Below are 10,739 nucleotides of genomic sequence, written 5' to 3'. Positions count from 1 at the left end.
AATGAGCAAGCATTCAGAGGTGTTCCTGTTAGTAATTTAGTGGCTATTAAGTGTAAATTGCATTTATCAAGTTAAATGTCTTAGTGGTCTTTATCTAACACAAGCAAAAGAGCCTGCAACATAAGGTAATACAGATGCATCGTCGAAAGAAGGGATGGAGTGCACCTGATTCTCAGCTTTATTGGAAGAGTAAACGATTAAAAATGAAATGCCCAGTAGAGGGCAGTAGCACTCTTTCACGTTTTTAAATACTTATTCCATCTACTACTGATTGAATCAGGTCTCGGACTAACCGACAGTTAACAACTTATTATACTGTAGCTGCCTTAATTATCACTGATGTTGAGGACAAGAACAGAAAGACATTTTGTTCTAATGCGATGCATTTGCATTGACGTTTTAGATGTATGTCAAGGCAGATTTTGAAACTAACATTTATTGCAAAGTTGATGGCTGTGTCCCAAATCATACACTAAAGTAGTTACTAGGCTAGTAGATGTCCTGCATTGCTTCTTAGGAGGAAGGCTGGGTGTTGATAATCACATATGAGAAATGACACAAAACTTGAAGCTCAGTGGTCATGCACTTATTAGACACTGCATTGCCTGCGGTTTTAGAAAACCACTTATATGCATTTTCTAAGTATACAATTAATGCACAAAACAGATTGTCATTCACTCAATTATCGTCTATACCGCTTTATCATGTATACAGGGTTGCGGGGGCCTGGAGCCTATCCCAGGAGACTTGGGGAAATGGGGTGAGGTACACCCTGGACGGGGGACCAATCCATCACAGGGCATGCACATCTATATACACTCATTCACACACTACAGGCAGTTTGAGAACGCCAATCTTTGTGTTGTTGGATTGCGGGAGGAAACAGGAGTACCCTGAGGAAACCCACCAAGCACGGGGAGAACATGCAAACTCCATGTACACAGACTCTGAGGTGGGAATCGAACCCCCGGACCCCAAAGGTGCAAGGCAACAGTGCTCCTTGGCGACAACAGCAATGGAAAAACTCCTCGAGAAGTCATAAGGAAGGAACCCTCATTAAATCTTAAACCTTCTTGAAAGGGTGCTTAGATGTACACAGGACAAGACATCAGGATTTCTTGACACCAACAGTTTTTTTGGGGGAAAAAAAAATCAAGCCTCCATGCCAGATTATTCATAGATGCAAATGTGAGAAAACTGCTTTTGTGGAGCAACAGACCTTGACTGTATGCATGCATGAGCAGGAGAAGGTGCAGAAGTACCAGAAGAGCATTATGATGAATCATTCCGAGTGAGTCGGGATACAACACCAGGACTCATAATACTTATTGCCATAATAAACACTCGCGTTTCAGATTTTAAACAGACTCGAAATACTATGTAATGCGCTGGGATGCGGTTTGGAGCGTGGCCATTGAAAACATCCCGAGGCGACGCCCACCGGCAGCTGACGCGCGTAAAGCGGCGCGCACACGCAAGCGCAACCGCGCACGCGACTGGAGAGGAGCTCCGTAACCATGCACTAATGTTTACACACCCGTGTGGCGGCTGGGCAGTGTGCAGAGCTCCGGACCAAGACTAAAACTCAGTACAGTGCTCGCGTTTGGAATCATGCGCACCGGCTGTGACTGACAGCTCACGCGCAGTGCTGGAATACCGCGCGCGCATGTTGGGATTTACTCCGTTGGCGGTCGCCTAAACTTCCTGGCGCGCGCTTTGTTGATTTATTCATTTATCATTCTATATCTATATATATATCTATCTATATATTTACTCCCCCTAGTACGCCTCGCGCACTTTCACCTATTTAATACCGCTTTCCAGAACAGGGTATGTTTGCCTCCACGTATAGCGCGCGCACTCCAGATGCATGTTCTGCTTGACCGGGACAGGGAAGACGCCGCGGGTGACACCGGCACCATGTTCAGCTGTGTGGGCTGCTTCTGGCTGCTGCTGTCCGCCGCGCTCGTAGCGCTCTGCAGCTTCAGCTTCATCTCTCCGGCGTGGATCGTGAAGGAGCAGCAGCACGGGAGGAGCGGCCACTCGGTCAGCTTCGGCCTGCTCTGGCACTGCTCCGAGTCTCGGGACCGTCTGTACACATGCTACGCGTTCGGAGGCATTGGGAGGTTCGCCGAGATTCCCTCCAGCTCCTGGCAGGTACTGACCGAGCCACTCTTCTACACGCAAAACCGTGGAGCCTTACTCTTCTACTTCTACTGGTATTGTTAGTGCTGCTGCTGCTATTAATACTAATAATAATGATATTATTATTAGTATAATAAAAAAGATCTACTTTTACTTTTGACACTTGTACTAATACTACTAATAATAGTAATACTTCTTCTACTACCACCACTAATTATAATAATAACATTGATTACAACTACAATAATTAGTACTTTCACTAATTGCATTTATAATATTGCTAGTAGTACTGCCCCTACTATTAACATATTAATAATAATTAATACTACTACTGCTACTATTACTATTGTTATTATTATTAACAATAATAATGATAATGGAAATACTTCTTTTACTACCATCACTACTAATAATAACATCAGTCGTATAATGCATTTCACTACATTTCGTACTGTGTATGTTTGTGTATGTGACAAATAAAATTTGAATTTGAATTTGAATTTGAACATTAATTACCACTACATTAATTAGTACTACTGCTACTTGCATAGTCGTACCGCCACTACTAATAACATTAATAATAATCAATACTAATACTACTAATATTAATGGTAATACTCTTACTACCATCACTTCTACTAATAACTTTAATTATTACTACTACTACTTGCATTACTAATATTGCTAGTAATACTGCCTCTACCAATACCGATAATAATCAATTCTACTACTACTACTACAAATAATAGCAATGGTCATACAATTACTACTACTACTACTTCTACTAATATATAAAATATGAATAATATAGATAATAATAATAACAGTGGAGTAATGCTAATACTATCACTGCAAGTAGTAATACTACTACTTCTCCCATTACTACTAATATTAATTTTAGTTGATAATACTTCTACTACTACTACTTGCATTACTAATACTGCTAGTAGTAGTGCACCTACTAATAACAAATAATGACTACTACTATTACTACTAGTACATATACTATGGATTCAACTACTATGAATACTATAAAGATTACCACTAATAATATGAATAATATGAAAAATAATAACATAAATCTAGTGTCACTTGTGCTACTACTATTGCCATAACTAGTACTACTACTTCTACTACTGTTAATATTAATAATCAATAACTGTTTTACTTTGTATTACTACTAAGGCTAAAATAATAAATACTACTGTACTAGTATTACAATAAGAGCACTACTACTACTTGTAATATTTCTGCTACTAATACTAATAATAATGCTGCTAGTAATAATCAATAATTGCTAGTAGTACTACTGCTACTATAACTTGCTAATTAGAATAAGGACAATAAAAATGAAAACAATCAGGTAAATAAAATGTTGTTGGATGCCTAATACCAATAATACTTAATGAGGCAACCTACCTGACATTGAGATGACACATTGGAATGTTAAGAGGAAAGTGACTACCAGTGAGACTATACATCCTTACAGTATCCTAGTTGCAGAAGAGTAAACAGAACTGGTTGTAGATTGTCCTGGGACATTGTTTTTGACTACACCTGTAACATGCCGTACACCTCTAGAATATCCTGGGGAAGGAAACCTGGCCAATTGTTTTTTAAAGCAAAGTTTCTTTATAGTATCCATGTGTGTCCCTTTTTTAGAGAACGGGAAAGACCCAAGAAGTGGAGATATTGAGTCAGCTAAAGGCTAAAAAGCTATATTATGTAAGATAAAAGAAATAAGAGAGAGAAACTGCTCCATATTCATAAATCACATCAGCTCATCACATTTTGAGTTTCACTTTAATATGGGGTTTTGATTGCTTTTTATTGATTTAATGATTTACCAGCAAATTTATGTGTAATATATCCTGAGCAAAAGCAGCTTCTCATTAATCACTTGTATAAAACGCATATAAAAGAGAGGAGTCGCACACTACCGACTGTATATTATCACTCGTCACTGAGTTGGAAGCTCAAGGGTAGATTTTTATGTACCTGATGCATCTTTCACCTGGGAAAGTTTGTGTTTTGTGCCTTTTAAACTCGTCTATAGTACAGTGCAGACACATTCTGTTCTTAAAGTGGATTTAAATCCTTTTTCCTCTTATTCCCATTTATATAAGTTTTCAGATCCAACACTTGGTACTAGGCTAAGCATCTTTGGTAGCAATAACAATACATTCTCAAGTCTGCTTGTGAATGATGCAACAAGTTTTGCATACCTACAGCAACTTTTTTTGCCAGCTTCTCCCTTTCTTTTGGCAATCTCAACCAGATTGGATGAGTACAGCCATTTTCAGGTTTCCCAACTGGGTTCAGGTCCAGACGCTCTTCTGGCCACACTTTGACAAAGATGTTCTGAAAAGACACCAGTGTAATCTTTGCGTTATGCTTTGGGTTGTTGATAAAATGTAAACCCCCCATGCCAGTCTGAGAACCTGAGCACTCTAGGGAAGACTTTTACTCAGGATAACAATTTATTTTTTTTGCATTCATTTTCCATTTATGCTGTCTAGCCTCCCCGTCCCAGTTGCAGGAAAAAATGGCATGATGCTGCCATCACCATGGATGTTTTTTAATAATGTGATGCACAAAGCCTGATTTCCTCCACACATGGTGTGAGGAATTGTGCCATCAGACCAGAGGATTTTGTTTCTCATGGTCTGAGAGTCCTTCAGAGGCTTTTTGGCAGGCAACTCCCAGCAGACTGTCATGTGACTTTTATTGAGGAATGGGATCTGTCTAGTCACTCTACCATGGAGGGCTGATTGGTTGAGTGCTGCAGTGGTGGTTGTCCTACTGTAAGGCTCCACAATTGAATTCTGGATCTCATTTATAGTGACACTTGGGTTTTTGGTTTCCCATCTGACCAATGAGATTCCCCCTGGTTTACTCAGTTTGGCTGGACGGGCTGATCTGGGAAGACTGTTGATCCAAATTTCTTCCATGAAGTTAAAATCTCATCCATGGGAATAATGGAAGCTGCTGTACTCCATTCTAAGGCACATTCAGTGCTGAAGAAGTTTTTCAGAACATGCAATAAAGATACCAAAAACATTATACAATAAAAAGAGTACAGCGTCTTGTACAATGCTTATTTTTGGTACAAAACATCCTCCATTTAATATAGTTATTGATATAATGTAGCATTAGTAGGATCTTTAACAGTGAGAAAAAAAACAACAACACCAGGAATATAGGCTAAAATAAAAGGACCAAATGATCCAGCAAACATGTAGACGCTTCTAGTTTGTTTGAAGATCGAGCATATGGTTCAATGTGGGGTGGCAATAAATATTCATTAACGTATTATGGTAATACTTTTAGCACTTGTGTGAAACTTTCTGCAATTTCTCTACACACGTAATATGCTAATGTTTAGATGGCAGATGGGGAAAATGTTGAAATAATATGTGGAAATGTCATATTCAGTGCTACAGATGTAAAGGGGATTGTGATTGACCTTCTTTCAATCTATCAGCTCAGAACATAATCAGATGTGTAAAGGAGGTAAAAACGTCTGCACTGCCGGAGAACTGAAGTCTAAACAACCAGTACATTATAACCAAAGATGTATAATGTCCTTTGTGGGATATTTATTTTTAAAGACTGGTCCTGTCTCTCATTTGCATTTGGAAACAGTTACACTGGTACAATAGTGCAACTGGATGTGTGTAACAGTAAGTGAGAAGTACCAGGAACTTGGCACTTTTGACTAATAGTCTACATAGACATCTCATTTTTAAAGTGAATGTGGGAAGGTTGGTGTTGATGTCAGAAATATTTTTCTGTTTGTTTTAGTGTTTTTTTATTTCTTCTTCAGGAAACACACATTTGTTGAGTATTTCATGTGGAAAGCATGACAGTAGTGTGTAGGCTGCTTGTGTTCTGAGTTGAAATAGTGGACGAAAGCGGTTACCTGTGGGTGTGGGAATTACTGTATATGCCAACTGTTTTGTCTAGCATCGTTCACGACACAGTAAAAAAAAAAATAGGGGAAGATGGTTTTGGTGCTGAGATCGAGACTGAGATCAGATCACACTTATTCAACCATAACATTAACACCAGATAACATAAACACATTAACATTGATTATCAATTATATGCCAGTAAACTGGTAAAAGGATCATGGGTACCCAAGGCTAATTTACACCTGTTGAGAGCAATAGGCTGTTCCTACAGAAATCCAATGCAGCACTGCCAGGGTCCTCGTGCCAGACACCACAGTGTATCCCTAGAGGCCCTCACGGCGTAGCCCAGGCGGCACAAGGGGAACCTACCCAATAGTGGGCTTGATGGATTCCATTGTAATGTTATAGCTGATCAATTGATTTTAAGATTTTATTTCCTTGTTTTTATACTCATTTCGGAAGTTCTACATTTTTGCCACATCATTCACATATTCTAGTAGTGGTAAAATTTACCCTTTATAAAAGTAATGATAACTTTTGTTCTAACTGAAATATCCAAGTACCCAAATGCTGTAAACAGTTTGAAGTCTGAAGCCTTTCAACAGAAAGGCTATTATAAAAGCACAAATATATATTTTTAAATAGTCTATGCCTATTTTGCCGGCACGCTTTGGTTTTAAGAGTTTTCAAGAAGCAAAAATCCTGGATATTAAATTGGAAAATGTATACGTTTATAGCTTTACCAGCTTGTCTGGAGAGGAAAACTAAGATGACATGAGAAAAAAAAAGCTTGAGTGAACTTTGTGTTATAAGGTCCAAAGTTCAGTTGTAAAGATTATAAAAATGTAAATGATCTTATGATCATCTCATCTCTCTTCTACACATCTCACATATGAAACTGAAAATGACTGGCACTTTCTTGATGCACCGTAGATCTAGAACACATTGCGAATAAGCGCGTGCGGATGCCTTTTTTCACTTTAGCATTTTTGTCCTGAATTCCGCTCGTACCGCGCGGCATGCTTCCCAGCACAGCGGAACGTACGCGTGTTTATTTGGCTTCGAGGTCATGTCATGTGATTCTGTTTTGCGTTATAGCCATGCGCCTTTGTTTTGGTTTCAGTCCTGCTTTGAGCTTGTTCTCCCCATGTGTGCACCTTTTCCGTGTTAGATCCTCAGTTTGTTCAAACATTTATACGCTGTTGTTTGTGTGTCTCAGTGTTTCTGTCTCCGTGTTTTCCACTTTGATCCATACTATGGAAATTAGTCATTGTTCTTTCCAGTATTAAATACCATTCGGAGTTTACACACCTCTGCTTGTCTTTAATGAACGCATGTTATACTTTATAAAGTTAATTGTCGTATGTTTAATGGCACGTTCCTATTGGTGTATATCTTTTATTTGATTCTTAAGTTATTTTAAGATACATTATTATATTTCATATTCTGAAATGTTTGTTTTTATTTTATTCAGTGTTACCTTGGTATATAAATTGAATCCATTCTGAAGGTGAGTTCTTGAGGTGAAATTTCATATTGCGAAACACATTTTCCCATAGGAAATAATGTAAATGCAGATAATCCGTTTCAGCCACCCGAAAATCTTACCTATATTACCAATTTCCATCATATTTATGCATATAAAAACAACAAAAACCTTTGGAAAAGACATGTAAATGAATTAACATATAAAATAAGTAGACATTAAACCTCACTTAACCTTAATTTATGATTCCATCTGCTTCTTTAAAAACCAAACTGAAAGTGGATCCATTTTCCTCTTGCTAACGTCTAAGATTATTGGGACCCATGGCGCTATGTCTTCATGTAAACTCACTTTGCTTGGCTTTCCATTGACGCAAACAAGTTTTGAACTAGTGTCCGGTTCGGCCCGCTTCGGTCACTTATTAAATTAGTGGAAATTCCTTGCAAAATTTCAGTACTTAAGATGATTTTTAATGCAAAATGCAGTATGCAGGGGTACCACTGTATCATTACTATTATCATTGAAATACTCTTACTTTCTTACTCTTACGGTCACCAGATGACAGCGGTATGAAATGCAAGTTTCACTTTATTGCTAAACATCTCTCAGGCTTTGTCTGCTCTTTAGTTACCCTCTATGTGACTTTACAACAACAACAACGTGGTGACCCAGTGGGTCGATTTGCCACAAAGCTGAAGAAGGGGTTAGAGCTACTATATTTATATTATACTTCTTCAACATCACAGACAGTTGTGGTTGCAGGAACCAAGCCAGCAGCCTGGAGGAAATATTTTTATGTCAAATACTGTGTTTACAAGCTATAAGGGCAGTCTGCAGGATATATGTTCTTCTGCACTGGTTGATATTCCTATCCTGATCCAATTGGAAGAAATATGTCCACCAAACTCATCTGTAATGTAGCTAATGGAAGTTAATGGCTGAGTTATTCGCAGTCTGCGTCCCCTAAGGACGCCCACCTCGGCTCCAGGATATAATGTGCAACGCGTTCATCATTTTTGCACCTTTGCATCTTAATTCTGAAGCAAACATTTCAACGGAAAACGTTCATTTCATTTTCAAATTCATTTGAATACCATGTGCAAGCTGCAGCTTCGAACCTTTTCCTACATCCAGGAAACATTTAAATGCAGCTCACATTTATTTCCTTGTTGTAGGCTGAGCACATCTGTAGGAGCGCGTGCATATTTTTGGCACCAGGGAAGTGTTTCAAATGAGAAATCTTCATGGCCTCGTTTGCATTGTTCAAGCTTGTTGTTTCAGTTTTAAATAGCATTTCAGCCGCTGAGACCTGTTAAGGCTGTATAATTAACTGTATTTTTAATTATGATCACAGTTTATTAGTGATCAGTTAGTAAGGACTAAAAACGCTTGAAGATGTTCTGTTATAGGTTGAAAAGGTCATTTTTTTTGCCACAGGTGAGAAATTTAAATTTTAGTTGCCCAAGGCTTGATAATACACACTAGTAGTTTAGTTTTTCGAGTGAATTTCTATTGGCTTTTAAAAGACGCACTCATTTACTGTGACTAATGAGTATTAATGTAACTTTGTACTGTTTTAAATAATACATGAAATAAAAGGCTTTTTATTTAAAATGATGAAATGCAGTAAAACTACTTTGTTTTCTAACAGCTGTAATAAATAATTACCCCTAAACGGTTTGCTCATTGAGACTTTCGATTGTGCAGAATAACAGAACACAGTTTCTATAAAATTTCTTTATATAATCCCCAGCATTTATTTCTCTTTACAACCCACTAGTGCTTGGATACATTCAAGGTAGAAAGTTTTCTCAGTATGCCAGAGCCATGATCAGACTGCCTGCTTCAGAAAATGCTCTTTCATGAAACACTGGCCTCCCAGAGACTCCTTTAATGGCCCAAACGTGTGGATATGGCTTGGTAATTCCCAGCCGAGTTCCTGTAACGTGCAAGTGGTGTTTGTGAATGATTGTGTGTACATACACATTTTGGGGACAATCATTATGTTGATTTTTTACTGATCAGGCGTTCCACTCGTTGAATGTTCATGGGAACAACTGCAGTGGGTTCCAGGCCACCTTTTTCTTTTTTTTTTGCACCATTCAAATGTTTTACAAGCCATTTTGCTCAATTCCAATGTTTTTAGTCAGATCGAAATTGCATATCAGGATGATTTATAATAACAAATGACTTCTATCTGAGTCTAATGTGGACGTGTCTGTCCTCTGAAAGGACGCACAAGTGCACATTGATACTTCTTTGCTCACATTATGCGGGTTAGCACACATCATATTTGTGCGACCACTCATTCATTTCATATCAGATCTGTCACATTAGGATGAAAAAAGTCAGAATGCATCACTTTAGGCTGGTAATGTGAACGTAGAGTCTAGGAGTCTCATCACTGTACTATTCTTCTTTACATTTTAGTCGGTTTTATTTGTTCATTCACAAGAAATTTCATCGCAAGTCTTAAGTGCTGTGAAAGAACATTTGTATTCAATTTAGTATTAAGTAAAACAGACAGGATTTTTAGTCTTATTGTGCAGCCATAGGTGGAGTCTAGAGCTACTTAGGTATCAATTTTAAGCTCCTTTGTTTTTAATTCAGTCGTATTTTCCAGGTCTTTTTGGACAAAATTTAAAAGGACAAATAAACCATAGTGGTGCTAGTAGAGTTTAAACTAGAGCCCACATTAGCATGTATTGTATTAATTCATGCACATAACATTATACCTTATTTAAAACAGTTATTGATTCTGTTTATGTACAGAATGTGGCTTGTGTCCACTGCACTTAAATCAAAGTAGGGTTTAATTACTAAAACTAACATACAGTATATTGTAAGCAATTAGAAATGAATCCTAAACAAGCTTTTCAGATTTCACAGTATTAACAATTAACACGTAATCGACACCTTTTATGTTTCCACCGTCCGTCTGCTTTTCAGCATTCTCGTCTACAAGTCAGAGTTCTTTTACGCAGCTGTCAATACTTAAATACGCTTTTTCCATTTAACTCTCTGCCACAGAAAGCAGCTTCATTCTTGCCCCCTCCATGGCATAAAGCACTTTCTCCACTCAGTAAGCACCAGCAACCTCAGGAGTTATGACTTATGCATGAAGGGAAAAAAAAAGGAAAAAAAAGAAGAAAGAAAATTAGCATTTGAAAGGCGATATTAATAAATTGCTGCAC

General features: G+C 38.0%; 1 protein-coding gene across 1 annotated transcript in view; it reads left to right on the top strand.

Moving 5' to 3' along the window:
• Positions 1-1,499: 1,499 nt before the first annotated feature.
• LOC128511772 (LHFPL tetraspan subfamily member 7 protein) overlaps positions 1,500-10,739 on the top strand; it is a 142,428-nt gene continuing 133,188 nt past the window's right edge. Inside the window, exon 1 of the mRNA XM_053484754.1 lies at positions 1,500-2,157. Coding sequence (XP_053340729.1) covers positions 1,867-2,157 — 291 coding nt within the window. The 5' untranslated portion in view covers positions 1,500-1,866. The remainder of the gene's footprint in view (positions 2,158-10,739) is intronic.

This window comes from Clarias gariepinus, chromosome 24, assembly GCF_024256425.1.
Source record: "Clarias gariepinus isolate MV-2021 ecotype Netherlands chromosome 24, CGAR_prim_01v2, whole genome shotgun sequence".
NCBI classification, from domain to species: Eukaryota; Metazoa; Chordata; class Actinopteri; order Siluriformes; family Clariidae; genus Clarias; species Clarias gariepinus.
This window is presented reverse-complemented; position numbering and strand designations above follow the sequence as displayed.